This window comes from Schistocerca gregaria, chromosome 3 (genome assembly GCF_023897955.1).
Source record: "Schistocerca gregaria isolate iqSchGreg1 chromosome 3, iqSchGreg1.2, whole genome shotgun sequence".
In the NCBI taxonomy this organism is placed as follows: Eukaryota; Metazoa; Arthropoda; class Insecta; order Orthoptera; family Acrididae; genus Schistocerca; species Schistocerca gregaria.
The window spans coordinates 766,003,077-766,030,118 of record NC_064922.1 but is presented as its reverse complement, the minus strand read 5'-3'; the positions used below and the strand labels follow the sequence as shown (position 1 = coordinate 766,030,118).

The 27,042-nt window shown below is 44.8% G+C and overlaps 1 protein-coding gene across 1 annotated transcript in view; it reads right to left on the bottom strand.

Annotated features, from left to right (window-relative positions):
- Positions 1-27,042, bottom strand: part of LOC126354017 (ATP-dependent translocase ABCB1-like) — a 282,194-nt gene that overhangs the window by 50,239 nt on the left and 204,913 nt on the right. Inside the window, exon 17 of the mRNA XM_050003340.1 lies at positions 19,845-20,048. Within this exon, the coding sequence (XP_049859297.1) occupies positions 19,845-20,048 (204 nt within the window). The remainder of the gene's footprint in view (positions 1-19,844; positions 20,049-27,042) is intronic.

The following is a 27,042-nucleotide window of genomic DNA, read 5'->3' as shown; positions in this document are numbered from 1 at the left end:
GACGACCAAAGCAATAGTAACATAACGATCAGGCACAACACAGATCTACAAGTGTCTAGCACAGAACAGTGATTAGGTTCCCACCAGGCATGATTCGCAACTACGGTGACCTGAGTCGCGTAAACACCACACAATGAGCAGGCGCAGTCCTCTTACTCACCCTCACACTTGAGGGAATACACTACACTGTACATTCAAGAGGAACAGATTACAGCAACGTGTTGAATATACTTAAGTAAAATAAAATAGGATACCACACCAAGAGAACGTCTGATGGAAAGATACAGCAGTATGTAACAAAGGTATTGTCGCACGAACCTTACATATGATAGTACAAACAGAACTCGGGTAACTCATATGTAACTGCAAGAGCATGAAACGAATGATGGGGTTTTGTATACGCAGAGCACTCCAAAACTACCTTGTACCTTGTGAAGTTAGGCAATACTGTCGAGCCTGCGACTTCTTACACGGTAAATCACCTCTTACATATGGACGGAAATTTGGAACCAATGGTCATACTCCTAAAGTGCCACCACTACCAGAGGTTTGGACTTGCAGCCAGGTGCTGTGGCTTGGCACCCTGCTGCCGCAAATATACTGGCAGCCACTACATTCGACAGTATACTCTGAAAAGACAGACACACGATTTACGCCAACTGTTGAGGTTCACACATGGCCATCTACAAGTCGTGGATTACATACAAGGAAGCATTGAGGTGCAGAAATGGAAAAAAACGGATAACAAGAGTTATTCCAAAAATCTGCTCACAACTAGTGAGGAGTGGTGTCTCATTCGCTGGTTCTTTGCATAGCATGGTAGTGACAGTGCATACAACCAACACAAGAAACTGAACCCACACTTTGTTCAACATGGGAAATAGTTCACAACACGAACCAGCAGCACGAGAGACAGACTCCAAAATGTAAGCGGACAAGAAAAATGCATCTACACAGGGAACACAGGCCCCAGAGGAGTCCACCACAACAACCAAAACTCGAAAATACCAACACCACAACAACAACACAGGCTCCAGCAAACATGGCTCATACAACACACACACGAGACTGCCAACACACTGCAGCCACACAAAAACCAGTTGCTGGAAAACACACAAAACACAACATCCAGCTCAGGAGTTTTAGTGGCGACACTATTCCCCATCTCACGATAAGATTTGCAGCTTCCGTCTTAGAACTGCTATCATCCGGCCGGCTGCAGTCGTAGTGCACTGTCATCTTCAGAGAGCTTTCACCACCTCCCCCCACCCTGTGTACACGGAAAGGAAATGTATGTAAATTAACCTCATGAATATCTCACTGCTTACCCCATCTCAGGAGTAGTGGGGTATGGGTGAAATCAGCCCACCCTGCATTTTTGCCAAATTTATTCAAGATGGCGGCTGTCCCCAACTTCCACTCCCTGGGGAGTAGGTGCAGCAACGTCCCATGACCTCACCACGCCCATTCCTCGCCTCTTCACCACTTTCCCTGCTATCCCCCACTTAGAATCGGCAGGAAAATGGCTCTGTCTGCGCTCAGCTATTGGAGGGGTAGGATGTAAGATCTTTATTTATTTATTTGATTCATTTTTGAGGGTGTTGGATAGTTCTCCACACTCCGCTTCACACCTTTGCCCAACTTTCCACTGACTCCTCACCCCCATTTTGTCCGATCGTGTGTTCTGGCATAACAACAAGTTCCGGAACGAAGGTGAAGAACGGAAAACCAGAGAAGGTGGTGAGGAAACGTCAGACAGCAGCCCGCTGACAAGGACCGAGCAGCGTCAGGAGCGCCCCCTGCAAGAAGTGAATATAAGCACTCCTCCTGCGAGCCTCGGCGTTTTTTAATTGTATGTCTACTATGTTACCTGTCTGCATCCTGTGTATTTTTATTCGCTTTGCCAACTGCTTGCTTCATGTTTCAATTTTCCCCAATTTTCCGCCGTTTTACAATTTAAGTCCCCGTTTTATCGCCTGTTTTTATTGTTTCTTAACTTCTCCTCACATTTTAAAAGTGTGTAGGCTGCAGAGCAGCGTAATAAGCTGCTGCCACTCCGACCCCTTCGGGGGGGGAATCGAAATACAATAAAGGAAAAAAAAGAGCTTCGGCCGGCTCAGATCGGCTCCATATACAGACAACAGTGGTCAGGATTCGCCGAGCAGTATTAGCGACGTGTGCCAACTTTCAGGAACATTACACATAGCCAAAGACTCTAAATTATATTATACCTCTCCCCTCATTTGCGATTACTACCTGTAAATCTCAAAGTTAAGTACTGTGTACTCAATACTCATATGCGCTTGTTTAAATATTGGCATTTGCCTTGTGGCAGTAATTCAACACACGCCCTCTTCCAACACTATTTGGAGCAGCTGACTGCACAAGTGCCACACTGTTCAAACTATTTGGACGATATTGAAGTAGGAGTTCGTACACCTGAAGAACATATTGCAAATTTACGTGCTTTGTTCCGTGTTACATGACGCAGGACTCAATTGTAGACTGGACAAGTGTGATTTTTTTAAACCTGAGTTACAGCATCTTGGTCATGTCATAAACACTCAGGGTGTACATCCACTTCAGTCGCATTTGTTAGCCATAAGAGACTTGCCAGTTCCTCGCAATATCATAGAATTACAGTCAGTTTTAAAGAAAATGAACTGTTATATTCGGTTCATGCCGAATGCTGCACAAATCATCCGAAGAAACCGGCTCCTTTACGAATTGCCCAAAATTGCAACGATGGGCTTTGTTGTTGTCTCAATACTAGTACCAGATTGTGTATCATCCGACGGCTCAACATGGTAATACGGACGCACTTTCCCGTCTTCCGATTTGCCCCGATACCGACTTTGACCTTCCTGCTGCATCTTGTTGTCACATCGATGCTCAGTATTCTGAATTGCTTCAATCGTTTCCGCTGAACTATAGAATAATTGCACAGGCCACAGAAGCTGATTCAGATTTGAACATTTGCTTACTTACATTCGCAAATCTTGGCCTCGTTCTCTGCTTAGAGTAAGGAATTTTTTATTGCGACAAAGCTGTACAGAAAGGTATAATTCTTGTTCAAAATGACAGCGGACAGTCAAGTGAGTAGATCCCTCAAATTTTTCAAATGGTTCAAATGGCTCTGAGCACTATGCGACTTAGCATCTTTGGTCATCAGTCCCCTAGAACTTAGAACTACTTAAACCTCACTAACCTAAGGACATCACACACATCCATGCCCGAGGCAGGATTCGAACCTGCGACCGTAGCAGTCGCGCGGTTCCGGACTGAGCGCCTTAACCGCGAGACCACCGCGGCCGGCCAAGTATTTCAACAAGAGGTGTTGCAGTTACTTCACTACAGACACTGGGGGATTGTTCGTACGAAACAGTTAGCGCGTCGACACTGTACCTGGCAGGGTATGGACGTCCAAACAGAACAGATGACGTCACAGTGTCACGCATGTGCGGAAAACAAGTCTGCTCCACCACAAAACTTCTCAGCTTCTCCTAAGTCGCAATCGCCATGGCAATGTTTGCACCTAGACTTTTGCTGGACCTTTTTGGAATACCCGTTAGTTGATTGTGGTTGACTCATAAAGCAAATTTCCTTTTGCTGTGCCAATGAACTGGACGTCACGTCACGTAGCACAATTCAGGTGTTGCCATCGATTTTTTGCCTCGAAGGTTTACCTGAGGTTACAGTGTCAGACAAAGGCCCTCAGTTCACAGCAAATGAATTTGAAGCATTCCGTGAACGCACTGGCACACATGATGTAACTAGAGCACAGTTCCACCCACAGTCAAACGGCCAAACGGAACGTTTTGTCAGACGGCAAAATTTCGTTCTACACACACAAGGGATCAAGCACTGCAACTTTTTCTCGCCTCATATCGTGCGCACCCGTGAGATGGGCTATCGCCGGCGGAATTGCTTCGCGGCCGCCGTCATCGCACAATGCTCCAGCCTCCTCAACATCCAGCGCCGATGGATGGCCGCAAGTATTGCTTCGAGCCGCATGATTTAGTCTTATACAAGGTTTTTGACGGCAGGAGGCGGTGAGCGGAGGCGAGATCGTCCGTCGACTTAGCGCTTGAATGTATCGTCTTTAAGGTCCTGACGGTTTGCGGCGCGCCACCATCAAAATCAACTTTGCCTCTGTCAGATACATGATGATCTGTCAGTCTCTCTTCCCCAAGATTCACGGGTCCAGAGGGCAGCGCGGCCACAGCAGCAGCCAGAAGATGTCACACGACACCGCGAGATGACCCCATGGAGACGGAGCCTTCCTCTCGTCCTACTGGACCCGCTCACACCGCAGTAGTCGCCGCCTTCGTCATCTGGTTCCTGGTGGTAGGAAGGATACGCGTACACTTCTGGTCGTTTTCTGGGGGACGTTTCCGCCAGAGCGCAGGCTCGATGGTTGGGTTTGGCCGGAAGCTTGACGTCCCCTGGAGCCACAGGCCCAACGTTGTGCCCACACTCCTGCCAGCCTCTGCCGCTCATATCCGCTCCGTATACGGACAGGAATGCACAGGCTTCACCGAGCAGTATTAGTGACGTGTGTTAACTTTCAGGAACATTACACATAGCCAAAGACTCTATATTATGTTACATGTCGCCCCTCGTTTGTGACTACAACTTGTAAATGTCAAAGATAAGTATTGTCAACCTGCTTATTTGAAACGAAACTACTAATGTTATTTGCTTGAATTGTTGTATGACGTTCCGAGGATGCAGCATTCCTTAGGCACCTTATAAGCGACGAATGGGAAAGATCCAACAGTTTGTGTGTGCATTCACCTCAGTTTGACAAATCTAGTTCCCAATACTGCCACCAGAGAGTACAAAAAATTGTCCTACAACCAGCCTCCATCCCCACTTACCACAGCCACCCACACCATCTCTCTGCTGACCTCTACCCTCATTTATTACAATAATACTTGTGTATGTTCGCACTGAAGATTGAAGAGCGACTTCTCTAGTCCACAGTACCACCACCAGAAGGTGCACAAAACAGTCCTACACACACACCTATGTCTCCCCACTTTCCGCAACACCCCGTCCCCATTTGTTATGTGATGGAAAAAAGGCTAGAATTGAAGGTACTGTCTTTCTTTTTTGCTGGAAATGGCTGCATTCACGAGATGTTGGTGTTGGACAGAAATGAGATTAATGAGTGTGTTACCTATAAGCATATAGCTGAGGACTGCGCCCATAGCCTACTAAATAAGGAATGTGTAGAGGTGATAATGGATGAGCGTAGCAGATAATGGTGATCTAACAGGATGGGCTGACGATGCATTTATTAACTCAAAGAGACTACTACCTGGGATAAAGCATTTACGTTTCCTGAAATGTCTGGTCAGTCCACAGTCCTATTCCACAAGCCCAGAACCAAAGGTGCTCCCTTTGGTGTAGGGGGGTTCGACTGAGGATGCTTGCTCCCTTTCCCAGTCACATGTGTGTCTGTGTTCGCCTCGCTGTGTGTTCTAGTCCACAAACCACTCGAAATTTGCAGGGAACTGCCATGCAGCCACCGCCATAAGAAAAGCCTCCTAAAGATCTACATGTGTATAGCCACTGAAGAACTTGTACTCAGATATATGGTAAGAAGTGACAGGACGGCGAACTATCACTGAAGTGTAGGAAGAGTAGCCTGCTACGGATTTACAAATGTAGTAGCTGCTGTGGAAGTCGTGCACACACGCATACATAAGTGGTAAGAGCGGGCAGGACAGCAAACTCTCACTGAAGTGCAGGATCAGTTGCCTCCAACTGATCTGCAAGTGAAACAGACGCTCAGGAACTGAGAAGGGATAGGACAGCAAACTATTACTGAAGAGTAGGAAAATCTGCCTCCTACCATATGTGCAGGTGTTGAGGATCTTGTACATAGATACTGTTGTGGTAGGCAGGAGAGCCAACACCGTGTTACTAGAAGAGGCCGAAAGGCACGCGATTTACCTTACGCAGGCTGGCGTGAGGTCTGGAACAGGACAAAGAAATTATAATTTAGAAAAACGGACGTAGCTGGTGGAATACTTAACTTTAATCCATTAATGACGAACGTCGCTCTTATCAGTACATGATTCACAATATCAATAGTAACTGATAATGGCGCCTTGCTAGGTAGTAGCAAATAACGTAGCTGAAGGCTATGCTAATCTATCATCTCGGCAAATGAGAACGTAAGTAGGCAGTGAACGATCGCTAGCAAAGTCGGCTGCTAGAAAGTGTCTCTAGACCTACCGTGTGGCGGCGCTCGGTCTGTAATCACTGATAGTAGCGACGAGCGGGTCTGACGTATACTACCGGACCGCGGCCGATTTAAAGGCTACCACCTAGTAAGTGTGGTGTCTGGCGGAGACACCACAGATACTTGGCAAGAACTGATAAGGCACCAAACCATCACTGAAATGTAGGAGGGCCAATACATGCTGCCACAATTGCTCTAATTACACATTGAAATCGTCATGGAGAAAAACAACCACTCATAAAAATGGACCATAATGCAACACACGCACTGGGAATTTAGAAAAATCATTGCAATAGCGCAACTACCATGCAAAAGATCTCGCCAGGAGAGAATGGCGGCAGCTGCACATGTGTTCACTACAATGTGACAATAAAGACTAAGCAGTCTAGAACCTGTCTCACCACCCATCCTACCTTCTGTCCTCCCCTATACAAACGGCTACCGGTCATCCAGATCTGTCACTCATGGTACACAATGAGATCCATCTATTGGCAGTGATTTACTGTTTCAAGTCTGCAGAACTCGGTCACAGATGGCGAAAAGGCTCAAGAACAGGACGCTTCCTACAAGGCGTTAAAGGTATTTACTAGAAAGACTGCCTCTCCGCGAAATTCTTGACTATTCGTCATGGAAAAAGAACTGAATAGTCAACTGTGGCGTGATTTCTAACATTCTCGATTTGCCGGCACTGTCTGAAAGTGGTCTTCAGCTACGTAAAGTCAGTCCCATGCAGGAAAAACGTTGAAATGATATGTACCACGTAAATGATATACATACGGATCTTTACACCAGCACTTTCACAGAGCATTGATCAAGCTGCTCTGTGGCGAAAAGGTGAAGAGCAGTGACCTGTACTTGCTGATCTGTCACTGCTTGTGGTTGATACCAGTCATCACCCACGTTCGTTCTAAATCTTCAGGTAAATTGTCCACAGGCTGTCTGGTAGGTAATTCAGGTGCTCCACTGTAGCGAATAACAGCTTCGTGTGTGTGTGTGTGTGTGTGTGTGTGTGTGTGTGTGTGTTTGTGTTCGCGTGCCTTTGTATACAATTGGCTGCACAGATGGTGGTGGAATTTTACACAGATAACGTGCTCCTCATGGGGTAAGACAGTGCGTGTCTACCTAAAGTGTTGCCATTCTTAGCAGTTCACCTGCAGCCGGCTGTTGAGGCCCAGTGGTTCTAGACGCTACAGTCTGGAACCGCGTGAGCGCTACGGTCGCAGGTTCGAATCCTGCCTCAGGCATGGATGTATGTGATGCATTTAGGATAGTTAAGTTTAAGTAGTTCTAAGTTCTAGGGGACTGATGACCTCAGATGTTAAGTCCCATAGTGCTCAGAGACATTTGAACCAATTTAGTTCATCTGCTGTAATGTCAGCACACTCATTTAAAGAAAAGTGACTGAATAAACACGAACACTCACTCATTTGGTGCGTGGATTATTACCATACTGTATTCTGCAGGTATGATTCTTACACTTACTACAACGAATACTGTACCGTCAGACCTCACCTCACATTATGTGAAAGGTGCGGTGTTACGCTTTTAAAACAAATACTGTGGCAGCGCAAATAGTGAATATAGTACTAAATCAATGAAATCAGGATCTAAGTAAGAGTAAATTCACTCTCCAGGTGTGATTCTTGCACTTGCCACAACGAAATATTGTACCAACAGACAACAGCTAACATCATGTGAAGTCTGTAGTCTTAGGCTTTTAGATGAATGCTGCAATAGCAAAGGTGAAAATAGCGGATGTAGTACTTAAATCGTTGAAATCTCCAGCTAAATAAGTGTAAGCTCACGCTTGTGGTATGAATTTACGCTTGCTACAGCGATTATTGAAGCGAGAAGATGTCTTGCATTGAATACACTATAAGACAGGCACTTAATACCACCCAACAGTCCTTAAAGATACGTTCCGCTAGAAAGTAATGCACACTGTGTTTCCGCGCCGGGTGGCCGCTCGGTTTGAGGCACCATGTCACGGACTGAGCGGCCCCTACCGGAGGTTCGAGCCCTCCCTCGGGCATGAGTGTGTTTGTTGGTCTTAGCATCAATTAGTTTAAGTAGTGCGTAAGTCTAGGGACCAATGACCTCAGCAATTTGCTCCCTTAGGAATTCACACAAATCACACACTGCGATAAGTACTAGACTTCACCAACAATGTCATATTGGTAGGCCAAACAACAAAACGACAATATTGAGTGAACATTCCACTATAGACATGGTTCTTTTTTGTGAGTAGTGCCATGTGTTTTCAGACGAAAGAGACATAATCCACTAATGGACAAGCAACCATTAAAAAAAAGTCACATTATCAACGACTGTGTTACACTGCGAGCTCATTACGCCCTTAGTTCTACAGGAAGACGATACACTGTAGTTGTTGTTGTTGTTGTCTTCAGTCCTGAGACTGGTTTGATGCAGCTCTCCATGCTACTCTATCCTGTGCAAGCTGCTTCATCTCCCAGTACCTACTGCAACCTACATCCTTCTGAATCTGCTTAGTGTTCTCATCTCTCGGTCTCCCTCTACGATTTTTACTCTCCACGCTGCCCTCCAACGCTAACTTTGTGATCCCTTGATGCCTCAAAACATGTCCTACCAACCTATCCCTTCTTCTAGTCAAGTTGTGCCACAAACTTCTCTTCTCCCCAATCCTATTCAACACCTCCTCATTAGTTACGTGATCTATCCACCTTATCTTCAGTATTCTTCTGTAGCACCACATTTCGAAAGCTTCTATTCTCTTCTTGTCCAAACTAGTTATCGTCCATGTTTCACTTCCATACATGGCCACACTCCAAACAAACACTTTCAGAAACGACTTCCTGACACTTAAATCTATATTCGATGTTAACAAATTTCTCTTCTTCAGAAACGCCTTCCTTGCCATTGCCAGTCTACATTTTATATCCTCTCTACTTCGACCATCATCAGTTATTTTACTTCCTAAATAGCAAAACTCCTTTACTACTTTAAGTGTCTCATTTCCTAATCTAATTCCCTCACCATCACCCGATTTAATTTGACTACATTCCATTATCCTCGTTTTGCTTTTGTTGATGTTCATCTTATATCCTCCTTTCAAGACACTGTCCATTCCGTTCAACTTCTCTTCCAAGTCCTTTGCCGTCTCTGACAGAATTACAATGTCATCGGCGAACCTCAAAGTTTTTACTTCGTCTCCATGAATTTTAATACCTACTCCAAATTTTTCTTTTGTTTCCTTTACTGCTTGCTCAATATACAGATTGAATAACATCGGGGAGAGGCTACAACCCTGTCTCACTCCTTTCCGAACCACTGCTTCCCTTTCATGCCCCTCGACTTTTATGACGGCCATCTGGTTTCTGTACAAATTGTAAATAGCCTTTCGCTCCCTGTATTTTACCCCTGCCACCTTTAGAATTTGAAAAAGAGTATTCCAGTCAACATTGTCAAAAGCTTTCTTTAAGTCTACAAATGCTAGAAACGTAGGTTTGCCTTTTCTTAATCTTTCTTCTAAGATAAGTCGTAAGATCAGTATTGCCTCACGTGTTCCAACATTTCGACGGAATCCAAACTGATCCTCCCCGAGGTCTGCATCTACCAGTTTCTCCATTCGTCTGTTAAGAATTCGCGTTAGTATTTTGCAGCTGTGACTTATTAAACTGATAGTTTGGTAATTTTCACATCTGTCTGCACCTGCTTTCTTTGGGATTGGAATTATTATATTCTTCTTGAAGTCTGAGGGTATTTCGCCAGTCTCATACATCTTGCTCACCAGCTGGTAGAGTTTTGTCATGACTGGCTCTCCCAAGGCCGTCAGTAGTTCCAATGGAATGTTGTCTACTCCGGGGGCCTTGTTTCGACTCAGGTCTTTCAGTGCTCTGTCAAACTCTTCACGCAGTATCGTATATCCCATTTCGTCTTCATCTACATCCTCTTCCATTTCCATAATATTGTACTCAGGTACATCACCCTTGTATAAACCTTCTATATACTCCTTCCACCTCTCTGCCTTCCCTTCTTTGCTTAGAACTGGGTTGCCATCTGAGCTCTTGATATTCATACACGTGGTTCTCTTCTCTCCGAAAGTCTCTTTAATTTTCCTGTAGACAGTATCTATCTTACCCCTAGTGAGATAAGCTTCTACATCCTTACATTTGTCCTCTAGCCATCCCTGTTTAGCCATTTTGCACTTCCTGTCGATCTCATTTTTGAGACGTCTGTATTCCTTTTTGCCTGCTTTATTTACTGCATTTTTATATTTTCTCCTTTCATCAATTAAATTCAATATTTCTTCTGTTACCCAAGGATTTCTAGCAGCCCTCGTCTTTTTACCTACTTTATCCTCTGCTGCCTTCACTACTTCATCCCTAAGAACTACCCATTCTTCTTCTACTGTATTTCTTTCCCCTATTCCTGTCAATTGTCCCCTTATGCTTTCCCTGAAACTCTGTACAACCTCTGGTTCTTTCAGTTTATCCAGGTCCCATCTTCTTAATTTCCCACATTTTTGCAGTTTCTTCAGCTTTAATCTACAGGTCATAACCAATAGATTGTGGTCCGAGTCCACATCTGCCCCTGGAAATGTCTTACAACTTAAAACCTGGTTCCTAAATCTCTGTCTTACCATTATATAATCTATTTGATACCTTTTAGTATCTCCAGGGTTCTTCCACGTATACAACCTTCTTTCATGATTCTTAACCAAGTGTTAGCTATGATTAAGTTGTGCTCTGTGCAAAATTCTACTAGGCGGCTTCCTCTTTCATTTCTTAGCCCCAATCCATATTCACCTACTATGTTTCCTTCTCTCCCTTTTCCTACACTCGAATTCCAGTCACCCATGACTATTAAATTTTCATCTCCCTTCACTATCTGAACAATTTCTTTTATTTCATCGTACATTTCTTCAATTTCTTCATCATCTGCAGAGCTAGTTGGCATATAAACTTGTACTACTGTAGTAGGTGTGGGCTTCGTATCTATCTTGACCACAATAATGCGTTCACTATGCTGTTTGTAGTAGCTTACCCGCATTCCTATTTTCCTATTCATTATTAAACCTACTCCTGCATTACCCCTATTTGATTTTGTGTTTATAACCCTGTAGTCACCTGACAACTATAAAAAAACCAAAAAACACCTTCCATCAGAACAGTGCACGTGTCTCCATCTCAATGTGTGATGTGTGGAAGGAGACTAAGTAGATAGACTCGCTCTTACTTGCCCTCTTATCTCCCTCCCTTCCTTCCTCCTCCCCCCCCCCCCCCCTCTCCTTTCGGCGTAGGTAGGGATACGGAATTTTACCGAAGCTCTCCTGCGAGGAGAGCTTCTGTAAAGTTTGGAAGGTAGGAGACGAGGTACTGGCAGACGTAAAGCTGTGAGGACGGGGCGTGAGTCATGCTTGGGTAGCTCAGATGGTAGAGCAATTGCCCGCGAAAGGCAATGGTCCTGTGTTCGAGTCTCGGTTCGGCACACAGTTTTAATCTACCAGGAATTTTCATATCAGCGCACACTCCACTGCAGAGTGTAAATCTCATTCCAGCTGTAGAAAAGTTTCGAGCACCCTCTAGTGGCGGTATTGTGACTAGAGCAGTTGTTTGCAAACTTCGAGGTGAACGTACGTGCGTGCAATCGAAAAATGTGGGATTGGGTATCAGCTGGAAGTGTGGGCGGGGAAACACAAAGTGGCGGAAGGTGTGGGTGGCTGTAGGATAGGTGGTGGGGGATGGCGGCGGCAGTGTGTAGAGGATAATCCAACTTCCTGAAAAATAAATGAAGTAAATAAATGAAGACATTTCCTAACATCCTTCCTCGTCAGTAACTCAGCACAGACTGAGCCTTTTTTCCACCAGTTACCAAGTGGTGGAGGGGAGGGGAAAATGGAGGTAGAGTGGAAGCGGGGGGTACCGATGTCATGTGACATTGCCACATGTACCATCCAGGGAAACGAGGAGGTGGATAGTCGCCATCTTGAATAATTTCGCAACAACGCAAATTGATGTGAAGGAAGATAAGAGTGAATAAAAAAGCATTAGGCACTTACTGCTGACAAACATGATCAGTGTAAATATTGCCACTAGAACATTTTACTAAATTTAAGCATATGAACACGAGAAAGATAGAAGAACGTAAGTAAACTATTTATTATTTCAAAAGTAATCTACATGTAACTGTTAGTACATTTATTCCACTATGGGAGAAGACGGACAATGCCTTCATGGAAAAATGTTTCACGATTGCCTAAAGGTCTATCATTGTGCGCAGGCATGCACCTCTTTGTCCGATGCAAATCAACGGCCACGAATGTCTTTCTTCAGGACTCTAAAAGCGTGGAAATCATAGGAGGAGAAGTCTGGACTGTTTGGAGGACGTGTTAATAGCTTCCAAGCGAAACTTCTTCAACGTAATCGAAACAAGCTTGGCAATATGCGGGCCAGCCCATATGTGTGTATGTTGTTTCGACTACGCTGCAGAGGTATCGCTGGGAAGCCCTTAACAACAGTCCCGACCTCTCTTCCAGTGATTTCTACGCTTCTGGTGTCCTGAAAGAGGACATTCGTGGCCGTAGATTTGGTTCCGTAGATAGATGCACGCATGGGTAAATCACGGCGCCGTAATCAACGACATACAATTTCCCATTTCTGAATTCATTGGGGAAGTGGCAACAAAAGGCTACTCAATCTGTTGTGTAGGATATATGACTTAGGCGCCGATATACCATCAGACATCTGAGAAATACAGTCCACCCGATTCCGAAGACAGCAAGAGCAGACAAGGGAGAGAATTATCGCACAGTTAGTTTAACAGCTCCTGCATCCAATTTGATGACAAGAATATGACACAGAAGAATGCAAATGAAAGTTTGAGAATGTATTTTATGACGATCAGTCTGGCTTTAGGAAAGGTGAAGGCGCCAGAAACGTGCCAGAAAGATCTGACGTTACCGTTGATAACGGAAGCAAGAGTGAAGAAAAATCAATACACGCTCATAATATTTGTCGACCTAGAAAAAGCATTCGACAATGTCAAATGGTGTAATACAATCGATATTCTGAGGAAAATTGGGGTAAGCTATAAGACGAGACGGGTAAACACTACTGGCCATTAAAATTGCTGCAACAAGAAAAAATGCAGATGATATACGGGTGTTCATTGGACAAATATATTATACTAGAGCTGACTGTGGTTACATTTTCACGCAATTTGGGAGCACAGATCCTGAGAAATCAGTACTCAGAACAACCACCTCTGTCCCTTATAACGGCCTTGATACACCCGGACATTGAGTCAAACAGAACTTGGCTGGAGTGTACAGGTACAGCTGTCCATGCAGCTTCAACAGGATACCACAGTTCATTGATAGTAGTGAGTGGCGTTTTGTGACGAAACAGTTGTTCGGCCACTATTGACCAGACGTTTTCAATTGGCGAGAGATTTGGAGAATGTGCTGGCCAGGGCAGCAGTCGAACATTTTCTGTATCCAAAAAGGCCCGTGCAGGACCTGCAACATGCGGTCGTGCAGTTACCCTGTTGAAACGTAGGGTTTCGCAGGGATAGCATGAAAGGTCAGCCACGGGTCGTAACACATCTGAAATGTAACGTCCACTGTTAAAAGTGCCGTCAAAACCAACAAGAGGTGACCGAGACGTGTAACCAATGGCACACTATACCATCACGCCGGGTGATACGACAGTATGGTGATGACGAATACACGCTTCCGATGTGCGCTCACCGCGATGTCGCCAAACACGGATGCGACCATCATGATGCTGTGAACAGAACCAGGATTGATCAGAAAAATGACGTTTTGCCATTCGTAAACCTAAGATCGTTGTTGAGTACACCATCGCAGGCTCTCCTGTCTGTGATGCAGCGTCAAGGGTAACCGCAACCATGGTCTCCGAGCTGATAATATATGTTGCTGCAAACGTCGTCGAACTGTTTGTGCAGATGGCTGTTGTCTTGAAAACGTCCGCAACTGTTGACTCGGGGATCTAGACGTGGCTGCACGATCCGTTACAGTCATGCGGATGCGATGCCTGTCATCTTTACTGCTAGTGATACAAGGCCGTTGGGATGCAGCACGGCGTTCCTTATTACCCTCCTGAACCCACCGATTCCCTATTCTGCTAGCAGTCATTGGATCTCGACAAACGCGAGCAGCAATGTCGCGATACGATAAACCGCAACGCGATAGGATACAATCCGATCGTTATCAAAGTCGGAAGCGTGATGGTACGCATTTCTCCTCCTTACACGGGGCATCACAACAACGTTTCACGAGGCAACGTCGGTCAACTGCTGTTTGTGTATCAGAAATCGGTTGGAAACATTGCTCATGTCAGCACGTTGTAGGTGTCGCCACTGGCGCCAGCCATGTGTGAATCTTCTGGAAAGCTAATCATTTGCATATCACAGCATCTTCTTCCTGTCGGTTAAATTTCGCGTCTGTAGCACGTCATCTTCGTGGTGTAGCAATTTTAATGGCTGGTAGTGTATAAAACGTGTAACAAGAGCCAAGACGGAATAATAAAAGTTGACGACCAAGAACGAAGAGCACAGATTAAAAAGGATGTAAGACAGTGATGCAGTTCTCGCCCCTTCTGTACACTCTGTCCTTCGAAGAAGCAATGATAGAAATAAAAGAAAGATTCAAAAGTGGAATTAAAGTTCAAGGTTAAAGGATATCAATGACAAGATTCGTCGATGACATTGTTATACTGAGTGAAAGTGGAGTTACAGTATATGCTGAATGGAATCAACAGTCTTCTGAGTACAGAATATGGATTGAGAGCAAATCTAAGAAACACTAAAGCAATGAGAAGTAGCAAAAATGGGCACAGAGAGAAAATGACTATCAGAATTGGTTATAGCGAAGTAGATGAAGTTACGGAAGCAAAATAACCGATAACGAACGGAGAAAGGAGGGCATTAAAAGCAGACATGCATTGGAGAAAAAGAGTTCCTGGCCAAGAGAAGTTTGTTAGTATCAAACATAGGACTAAATTTAGGAAACAAATTTCTGAGAATGTACGCTTGGAGCACAGAATTGTGTGGTAATGAAATTGATTGTGAGACAACAGGAACAGAAGATAAATGTGCAGACTTTTATCCAAGAAACAAACTGGCGTGAGGCCCAACGTAAAAAGAACAGGTTTTACATTTAAAAATTTTAGGACTTGAAGATGACAGCGAAGTCTCTCGAAACCGGAAGTCTTGCGTAAACAATTTTTTATGCGATCTTGGATGTTCAGTATTTTTGACAAGTAAAAACGATCTGTCCTTCGGTATTCTCAAAATAAGAAAATTCAGTCGGAGCTCGAGGGCATGGCTTAACGAGATATCAACCGCCTCTTATCAAATTTTTTAATGTAACTTTCAAGTGAAAGTTCTTAAATTTATCTTTAGGACGAGAAGACCCTATTTGGAATGTGGTGCTGCAGACGAATACTGAAAACTAGGTAAGGAATGAGGAGGTTCTCCGAAGAATCAGAGGATTAAGGAATCTGGAGGAAACACTGCAAGGAGAATATACAGAATGATAGGACTTTTGTTAAGAAGAGAATAACTTCCATGGTACTAGAGGGTGCTGTAGAACGTAAAAACTGAAAAACTGTAGAGGAAAGCAGAGACTGGAAAACATTCAGCAAATAAAATGGCTCAAATGGCTCTGAGCACTATGGGACTTAACATCTTAGGTCATCAATCTGCTAGAACTTAGAGCTACTTAAACCTAACTAACCTAAGGACATCACACACAGCCATGCCCGAGACAGGATTCGAACCTGAGACCATAGCAGTCCCGCGGTTTCGGACTGCAGCGCCTAGAACCGCACGGCCACCGCGGCCGGCTTCAGCAAATAGCTGAGGACATACATTGCTGGTCCAACTCTGAGAGGAAGAAATCGACACAGGAGAGAAATTCGTAGCAGAACGCATCAAACCAGTCAGAATACGGATGACAAACATATAAAACAAAACAAAAAGAGAGAGAGAGAAATTTAGCTAATGGTAGGGTCCGAGGCCATACACTCAAGTTGTGAACAAAGCACTGAGCTGTGTTTACATTGAATGGACTGGTTCTAATGGTCCAAATGAACCGGTCATTGTCAGGGAATGGTTATATTCACTTACTTGGAGGCCATTTGCAGTCATTCATGGACGTTCCCAAACAACGATGTAATTTTTATGGATGATAATGCGCCATGTCATCTGATCACAATTGTCCCCTACTGGTCTGGACAATTCGAGCAAATGATTTGGCCACTGGGTTCATCCGCTATGAAACGCATCGAACATTTATGGGACATAATGGAGAGATCAGTTCGTGCATACAATCCGACATCGGCAACACGTCAGCAATTATGGACGGGTGTATAGACATCTTGGCACAACATTGCTGTAGGGCATTTCCAAGGAGTTGTTCAGTCCATGCCATGTCGATTTGCTGTAGTACGCAAGGCAAAGGGAGGTCAGACACGGTATTAGGAGGTGTTCCGTGACTTTTGTAACCTCGGTGTAAATGCCGTTAGCTCCTTATTGTTTCCGGTCATTCAGTCTTCTTGGCCATGAATGTCAATCTCTAGATCTTCAGTGCCTCCCAGCTTTTTGTCGTTGCGTCGTCCTAGTCAGCGGCAACGCTGGCTGAGCACCCGCTGACGCAGCGTGAGGCCGCTGTCAACGTCTTGGGTAACCGAAACCCTAACAGAAACGGCCGCGACGTGTGCTGTAGTGCCGGAGAAGACGGCCAAGTGCCTGAAGGCGACGCCATGTCACGAGGCAGCTGCATCATGCTCCAGCGGTTAAGGGCTCGATTCAAGCCCTAGAATATGGGGAGGCGAGCAGCCTGTGGTGCGGCAGAGCGCAGTGCTGCCGAGAGCCTGGGCGGTCGGGCAGCAGTCCACGTTTTGAGCCCCGGTGACGGTGTTCGCAGCTCCATCATACGAAATCGTTATCTTTATGGTACAGTCTGACACAGGGTGAGCATTATCACATAGCGCGTCTGTCCAACGATGACTGGCTGGCGGACATAAATACTCTTGTGTGCAAGCTGATCACGCCGATGAAGTAGTACCGCCGCATTCTTCTATCACGCTGAACCTTCTAGAAGGATGGTCAGTGTCATTGCCTGACAGAAGTAGGATGTCGCGCTGCAGGAGCTCGCAGAGAGCAGGACGTGGGACTGTCCTTGACAGCGGCAGCATCTGCAGGTGCAGACAAATAAATTATGGAGGTCCTTTGTATCCCTACGATTATGGACTTAAATACAGAAAAAGAAATGCGCATAATAGCTACGTAAATAAGTACCACAGTCCTTGTTTATCGTTTTTCTTAAAGCAGTTATCTAGATCTGCCCCCAATGGGTGGACTCCCAGTGACCTACCTACCGCTCTTCAGTTATTGAAAATGACAGTTCTGACACACAAACAAACAGTTATCTAATGAAATAATGATGCTGAAAAGCCTTGCATTGTAAAGATCTGCATGATCCTAGAATCAGTGGCGACAGTGCATCAACTAATACTATGAAAACTTCGTTTCAAAGTCTACGTAACTCATCTCTTTAGCATCTGTGATTTTTTGATAGTCTTCGTCTTTTAGAAAATAAATTTTGAACGTAGCAGATATAATACACAGGGACCGTCTACAAGTTGGAGAGAAATCAGGCTGAAAATCTGAATGTAGCCGGGATAAAATATGGGAAGCTAAAACTTATTTATAACTTGTACCGCAGTGAGACTACAGTTACTAGAGCCAGTCTGAGTGGCCGAGAGGTTCTAGGCGCTACAATCGGGAACCGCGAGACCGCTACGGTCGCAGGTTCGAATCCTGCCTCGAGCATGGATGTGTGTGATGTCCTTAGGTTAGTTACGTTTAAGTAGTTCTAAGTTCTAGAGGACTAATGACCTCAGAAGTTAAGTCCCATAGTGCTCAGAGCCATTTGAACAGTTAGTAGAAGTATATGACAAGGAGGCAGCAGCTGAGAAGGAAATAAGGCAGGGTTGCAGTCTGTTCCCTATCTTATTCAATCTACGCCATCAGTCCAAAATGCTTCGACAGTGGCTTAATACAAAAAAAAGACCTTAAAGTTGTGATTTTACTGCTTGAGGTGTTCTACATAACCACCCCTAACTTGAGCCGCATTCGGAAGAAAAACGGTTCAAATCCGCGTCCAGGTATCAAGATTTCAGTTTCCCTTGATTTCCCTACATCGCATCACGCCGATTTGCTTCCCGATCCTTAACGGTATGCGAGCTTGTGCTCCGTCTCTAATGACCACGATGTTGACAGGACGTTAAACACTAAGCTTCTTTTTCCGAGTTTGAGTACAGTCGTAGAACGTTCATACTACCATGTGAAACTGGCCGAAAAGTCCTTCCTTGGGATATTACTCTACTTTATGGCTGAAATGGTGCTCGTATCGCCAAACCCTTGACGTTTCATGTGAATTTATGCACTCTGACGTTTTGCGATAGTTCATATTGTTATCACGAAGTCTCATCTTCTCCCATAAAAATATTGTCCACGTTTAGGCGTCCAAGAGCCGATGTTTTTCTTCAGGATTCAAGCTGTGCAGCAAAAATGTAGCACACCATTTTCTGTTCTTCTAAACGTTCTGGAGACCTGAACACTTCATTTAGAGATTTTACGCCATTGCAGTTTCTGACACAACAGTGTTGACACACTACCGATGCACGGCCACTACTTAACGCTCCCTGTTCACAACTGACAACTCGAATGCGCATCTACTTTTTACGGTTGTTAGTAAAAGCCGTCACCGTAGCTACTGCGCTGAGGTCCTTTATATGCCATGAATAAAATCAGTCCCGCAACTTTGTTTTCAGAAAGTTGGGTGTGAAACAATGGAGAAATTACAAACGGGAATTATTGTACATTAAGAACAAATAAAATGTTTTGAAGTTTGCCAACTACATTCCAACTGTGGAACAGACGGCAAAGGATTTTTGGAGATCAGTAGAGACAAATGGGTAATATCTTGAAAAGACGTTCTAATGAAAGTTGAACGCAAGTAATAGATTATAATCGTATCAAATCAAGTGCTACTGAGGGCATTTGAAAAGAAATTCGGGCGTCAAAATCTCGGAAAACGCATACAATCAACAGCAAAAGTATTCTTTTCTGGAAAGAGAAGTATGTTAACATTCGATCGGAAATTTACGTTTTAGAAAGTCTTCTCAGAAAGTATTCGGCTGGAGAGTAGTGCAGCCTTGTACGAAAGAGATATATTGACGATAAGGCGCGCAGACAGTAAGAGAATGGAAGCTTTGGAAATGTACTATAGAAAAATGCTTAAGATTAGACTGATCTATCAGATAAGACATGAATAGTTATTGAAACGAATCTGGGAGGAACTAAATTTGCTGCACAAATTGACGATAGGAAGAGATGTACTGAGTGGTCAAATCCAAAGGCAGAAGGATCAACATGGAAGTGGAGCTATTATTCTAGGTAACCACTTTAAAGTAAACACGTACAGTTGGTTGCAGACAGCAGTCATTATACAGAGACTAGCGCTGATACCTGCATCAAAGCAAACTTGTGACTGAAGACCAGAACAATAAAAAGAGCGTACGATAGTGGCCTTCTCCATGGACTTCTGCTTGCTCTTGGCCTCCGTGAGCACCAGCCTGTCGTCGAAGTACTGAGCCACCACCAAGACCGGCATGAAGGCGACGGCCACCATACCCAACCGCCACTCGTAGTACAGGCACACGAGCACAGACAGCGCTAGTGTGCACAGAGCCTGCACCACGGAGCCGATGCGTTGACCCGTAGCCTGTCGAACATACACTGTTTTACACCTTCACACACACTCACATAAAAAGAATCGCAACACCAAAAAATAATTAACATAGAGCAATGAAATTTCTGGAATACACTAGTCGAGGTAACATATTTAAGTGACAGAGGTTGCAAGTTCACAGGTAACGCAAGTACGCCTATTGCCATTGCAAATGTGAAATGCTGGTACAGTAATAACCAGTGTAACCGCCAGAATGTTGAATTCGTGTATGTAAACGAGCGTGCATTGTGTCGTACATGCGCCTGATGTCAGTTTGTTGGATAGAGTCCCAAGCCTGCTGCATTGGGTCAGTCACCTACACGTGAGATTAATGCTGTAATGCTCGTTGTGGATGACACTGGACGTGTCATCTGATGATGTCCAATGTGTGCTCGATTGGAGACATATCTAGTAATAGCGAAGGCTAAGGCAACAGGTCTTCACTCTGTAGTGCATCTTTGGTTACAACTGCGGCGTGTGGGCTACCGTTGTCGTGTTGGAAAACATCCGCTGGAACCCTATTCATGAATGGCAGCACAGTAGGTCGAATCACCAGACTAAGGTACAATTTAACAGTAAGGATACGTGGGATAACCACGAGAGGGCTCCCGCTGTCATACGAAACCACACCCCAGACTCTAACTCCAGGGGTAGGTACAGAGGGTCAATTTGGCGGGATGGTTGCAGGCCCTTGACCGGCCTCCTTCTAACCAACACACGGCCACCACTGGCAGAACCCTATTTCACCAGAAAACACGACAGACCGCCAAATTGCACTCCAACGAGCTCTCGCTTGACACCACTGAAGTTGCATATGATGATGTTTTGGGGTCAGTGTAATGTACACTACAAAGCATCTGGTTTGGAACTGCCCTTGAAGTAACTTATTTGTAACAGATCGTTGTGTCCCTGAGGTGACAACTGCTGCTCAGGTTGCTCCTGCAGATGAAGTATGAAACGCGATAGCCATACGTCAAGTGGCTGTCTGGAGGTCTGTCTTCTCAAGACCCATTCTTTCCAAGTCTTTCTGCAATATCGCAGTAACATTCACTTTGTCGTAGCCCTGATTCACACTTAGTGAGGTGTTCATAATGGCATCTTTGTCGCCTAAAAGGCATTCTTGACTAACATCAACTCACCACGTCTAATCTCAAGGGTAACTAATGCTCACGAGTTTTACAGCACGCATTTGAAGCCTATCTGATTTATATACTACATTTCTCCCACCAAAGATATGGGGGATTTACTGCAACTTGATAAATTGCGAATCAGTTTTGGCTTCAGGCGAGAAGACACGACGTGGAGGTTTATTTTCCCATTTTGAAAAATTTTGCCGTTTCGAGACAGAGTTATTACTCTGGTGAAAGCTGCCTGGAGTGTCAGCCGAAACGTCGCTATTTACGAGGGTTGTCCAGAAAGTAAGTTCCGATCAGTCACGAAATGAAAACTACTGGGCAAATCCGGTAAATCCTTTCACAGATGTGTTGGGCAGCGTCTCCAGTATGCTGGTCGATCGTGTCGCGTCGCTCTTTCCCGTTCTGAGTGACACAGTGACCACGTAAAATTGTGCAGGGAATAGCGTCTCCTGCCAAATGTGAGGGCCTGGTTAGAGATTTTGCCTGTGCCATGCAGCCCACATAACACAACTGTCGAGCAGTTCCTTCTTAATGCCAATTCTCGGCCACACACAGCAGGTGCAATGAAGATGCTACTGCAACGTTTCCGATGAGAAGGGTTTGATCACCCACAACACTGTCAGTAATCAGCTCCCCCTGAGTCTCATCTCTGATCACAAGAACCGCTGGCTTTGAAGATAACATTTTTCCACAGCCAAAGAGCTGCAGACCAGTGCAGGTTACTGGCCGAAAACACAGGTGGCTGCTTGCTATGACGACGACATTGAGAAGTTCATACAACACTACGACTATGTAGAGAAGTAGGTGCAAGGTGTACCTAACTGTTGCAAAAGAAAACGTTTCTGGTTTTCACTGTGCTTTCCATTTGGGGACCGATAGGAACTTACTTTCTGGACAACCCTCGTATATGATATAACGACGCTGTCACGTAGTGAGATGAAATTTACTTCTGCTGCGTAGGCACACATTCATATAATGAAGGAATTTTTCACTGTGCAGATGGGAGTATGCTACTGTGAAACTATCTGAACGATTTAAATACTGGGTTAAACCGGGGCTCTGGCCTTTTGCAGACAATTCTCTTATCGACGAACCTGTCTGACGGTGACTTATGATCATATTCCAAAGATGGGATTTATACAGTACCACTCTTCTACTTTTCAATCTTTACAGAAAGTCAGTTGCACCTCTTACAGGACCAGCAGCCCTATAAGGAAGATCAGCGAAACATGAGGCTATAATTTGTTTCTATTGTCTTTAAATCTGCAGAGGAGTGTGCTCTGTCTTGAAACATTCTGCCAGGTTAAATGTATGGATCATACCAGAGTGGTAAACGCGACTTTCCACAACATTCTGGTTTACAGGAGTGCTAGTCCGTCATGGTATACAGAAAAAATTATGTGAAGTTTGGATAGTAGGAAAAAGGTCCTACTCGTATCGTAGCTGCGAAGGCGGTTCCTGAGGCACATCTGGATATCATAATCGCTTAAATTATTACCCGCGAAACCAAGTGATCGGGTTCGAAAGCCAATTCGTTACCCACTTATAATTCCTTAGAAAAATACACAACCTATCATGTTTTCGTTTAAGCGAGGGATCGGGTCCAAGACTCATAAACAGTAAAAATTATTATTAGTTGATTATACTTGCCTATGTCATCGGCCTTGCCGCAGTGGTATCATCGGTTCCCGTCAGATCACCGAACGCTGTCGGGCTTAGCTTGCATGGGTGGGCGTCCGATCTGCGGAGGGCTGTTGGCAAGCAAATGCACTCAGCCCTTGCGAGCTCAGTTCAGGGGCTACTTGATAGTGGAACAGCGGCTCCGGTCATAGAAACTGACAACAGCTGGAAGAGCAGTGTGGTGCTCACTACATGCCTCTCCATATCCACATCCAGTAAAGACTGTGGGCTGAGGATGACACGGCGGTCGGTCGCTACCGTTGGGTTAAAATGGTTCAAATGACTCTGAGCACTATGCGACTTAACTTCTGAGGTCATCAGTCGCCTAGAACTTAGAACTAATTAAACCCAACTAACCTAAGTACATCACACACATCTATGCCCGTTAGAACCTGCGAGCGTAGCGGTGGCTCGGCTCCAGACTGTAGCGCCTAGAACCGCACGGCCACTCTGGCCGGCAATACCGTTGGGCCTTTAAGGCCTGTTCGGTCGGAGTTTAGTTTCTATTGGCCTATTCTGAAATATGATATGAAAAATGTGGCATCACATGCCCGTGATTCGGAACCGCGCAGCTGCTACGGTCGCAGATTCGAATCCTGCCTCCTGCATGGATGTGTGTTATGTCCTTAGGTTAGTTTGGTTTAATTAGTTCTAAGTTCTAGGGGACTGATGACGTCAGCTCTTAAGTCCCATAATGCTCAGAGCCATTTGCCCGTGATTTACAGTGGCACAGCAGGTATTATAGTCGGAACAGTGCATGCAATGTGCACAATAATTTTCAGCTTGCCTTCTACCGTTAGAATTATCGCGTTTCCATACCAGCTCGGTCGTGCGGTGGCGTTCTCGCTTCCCGCGCCCGGGTTCCCGGGTTCGATTCCCGGCGGGGTCAGGGATTTTCTCTGCCTCGTGATGACTGGATGTTGTGTGATGTCCTTAGGTTATTTAGGTTTAAGTAGTTCTAAGTTCTAGGGGACTGATGACCATAGCTGTTAAGTCCCATAGTGCTCAGAGCCATTTGAGCCATACTAGGTCGTTCACTCACTGACGTGGCAAAAGCCATAGGTCGTTGGTAGTTCGTTGGTAGTCTCCTGCAGAAATATGGAGCTATACTGCTATACTACAGACGTCCATAATTTTGGAAGTGTTGTCGATGCATGGTTTTGTGCAAGAACCGACTTCTGTTCCAGAAACCTTCGATGGGAGTCATGTCTGTCGATCTGGGTATCCAAACAATTTTCCTGAATGTTATTCAAATCAACAGTGAACAATTGTGGTCCGGTGAGATGGCGCATTGTCACCCTTAAAAATGCCATCGTTGTTTGGGAACATGAAGTCCATGAATGGCTCCAAATGGTCTCCGAGTATCCCAACGAAACAATTTCAAGTGAATGATCCATATAAACAAGTGCACCCATTAGCTTGCACAGTGCCTTGTTAACAACTGGGTTCATGGCTTCGTGAGATCTGCGCCACACTCGAAACCTGCCATCAGCTCTTACCAACTGCAGTCGGGACTCATATGAACAGGTCAAAGTTTTCCAGTCGTCATGGGTACAACGGATATAGTCACGAGGCGAGCAAAGGCGCTGCAGGTTATGTGGTGCTGTTAACAAAAACATTCGCGTCGGCCGTCTTCTGAAATAGCTCATTAACGCAAAATTTCACGCGGCTGTCGTAACGGATACGATTGTCGTACGTCCCACATCGATTTCTGCAGTTATTTTACGCAGTGCTGCTGGTCTGTTAGCACTGACAATTCAACGCAAACGCCTCTGCTCTCGGTCGTTAAGTGAAGGCCTCTGTGTTGTTCCTGGTGAAACGTAGTCCCTAAATTTGGTATTCTCGGTACTCTCTTGACATTATGGTCCCAGAATATTGAATTCCCTAAAGATTTCCAAAATGAAATATCCTGTGCGTCTAGTTCCAACTCCCATTCAGTGTTCAGAGTCTGTGGATTACCTCCATGCGACCATAATCACGTCGGAAACATTTTCGCATGAATCACCTCAGCACAGGTGACACCTCCACCAACGCATTCCCTTTTTATACCTTGTGTATGCTGTACTACCACCATCTGTGGATGTGGTCATCGCTATCCCATGCCTTCCGTTACCTCATTGTATTAGTGACTCCGCTAACACAAAAGACCCAGCTTGTGACTATCCTACTACAAGTTCGTTCGTCATTGTGATGCTAGTAGCAGGCGATTCGCAGTACATCAGGCAAGTCTGCTCTACAGCCGAAGCCCTGCCTCACATACACTAGTCCGAAAGCTCTCATTTGACTCAGTGTATTGAGGACTGCTTCAGCTAACTCGATTGGGCCCGCATTCTCTCGCATGAAAGACCGTTCACTTGATTTAGTAAAAGAAATAAATCACACTTAATATTACGTATAAATAGTTTAATAAAATCGAGGTAAGAATATTATAATAACAGTAGCTGTAACAACATAAGAAATCAATCAGTTAAATTTTTTATCATGTTTGCATTATGAGACACAAAATTAAATATTGAAATATGATGACATACAATTGAGAAAATTTCGTTTTAAATATTCTGTTCTCTTCCATATTTGGTATTTTTTTAGATTTCTGAGCTTTAGAGGGAAGATCCTGCCGATGAACGATGTAATCGTAGAGGTCACACCAGCTCATTTTATAATTAATTACACATGTTACTATAGCCTCATCTGTTGATATTTGTAAGATATTTCGTTCCTCAGTCCACTGGATACTCGTGAGAGGGAAACTCTTGCCACGTTAACAATTTGACCTGGAACAGTAAAGATTAATTCGCACAAATTTAGATATTGTGTATATTGGCCTATGTGTCCACACTGTTCAGAAAAATTGGCCCATGTCTCCTGACACGATTTACTGGCTCTGTTATCGCTATTCTTGCTGAGCTATGATAGAGTAAATTGGTTGAGGAAGTAAAACTGGTGAAACACGGCATTAATACGTATCATTCAGAAGTATTACTGTCGTTATTACTTCATTCTAAATAGGCTCAGAGTACAGCAACATCCATTTTAAAACAGAAAATTCTTTCTAGTTTGTTGGCCATGTGTTTAAATAATCTGCACATATTTCGTAAAAGTTCTCAATATGAGAATAAAGTTCCTCAATTCCACTGACTGATTTAACCTTTTCTTTCTAATGGACGGACATTGCTTTGAGTGGTATAATCTTTTCCTCTTCACACTGTGCTATCTCTCCGACAACAGCTTCTAAAGTCGCAGCTACTTCTGTGATGACCTTTGCATTTTCCACTATGCTGAGAACAGGTTGGTGGTCCAACGAGAGATCGTCGACGGTGCGGAGCTGGAGGTTCTTCTCAATGTTTTTGATGAGAGCAATATCTAGGACGTCTGCTTCTTGCCAATCGAAGTAAGGAATCCGTGTGGGCTCTCGTGGACCATGGACTGTGATGCCCAGTTCTTCTTCCATGGCAGCCAAAGTTCATCCACGAGCGTTCGTACGCCGGTAATTCCACACGACGTGCCTGCTTTTAAGGTCACCTCCTAGGAACATTTTTTTCAAAATTGCTGAAGATACTCCGTAGGTCCTCTGGCACCAGTTGATTACCGGGGCTGTTGTGCGCCGCGATGAAAGTGATGTTGCCTGCCGCCGATCGAACCGTAACTGCTGTTGCCTCCAGATGTTGGAGGTGTGGTAGTGTTTCATGGTGGTGCCGCAGTTCCCCCTTAAGCAGAACCGCTGTTCCTCCCCCTCGTTGGCCTTGTCTGTCCGTTCTGTAGACGTACCTGTTACGAAATCTGAGCTCAGTTGTCGGACGAAGGTGCGTCTCTCCTAGAAGTGCGATGTCGATTTTGTGACGTTGTAAAAAGTCAGTGAATTCTGTTTTATTGTGTTTCAGTCCGCTGACGTTCCATACGCAGATTTTTAGGTCTCTCGTGGTCCCAGGGCGATCCGTGTTAAGGTGTTCCAAGCGCCTTCACTACACTTTCGATTAAAGAAAGTATCCCCACTAGTTGTTACTGCACGGCGGTGAGAAGTTTGGCGACATCAGAGAGCTCAGGAGCCATGGATTCCATCAAATGTGCTGGTGAGACGTAGGTTTCCGGTCGTCGCGGTGATGCTGCGTGGGCCTATGAATAATGCTGGTGGTGCTGTCGTGGTGGGCGTGCTTCAGGAGGAGGCTGTGGTA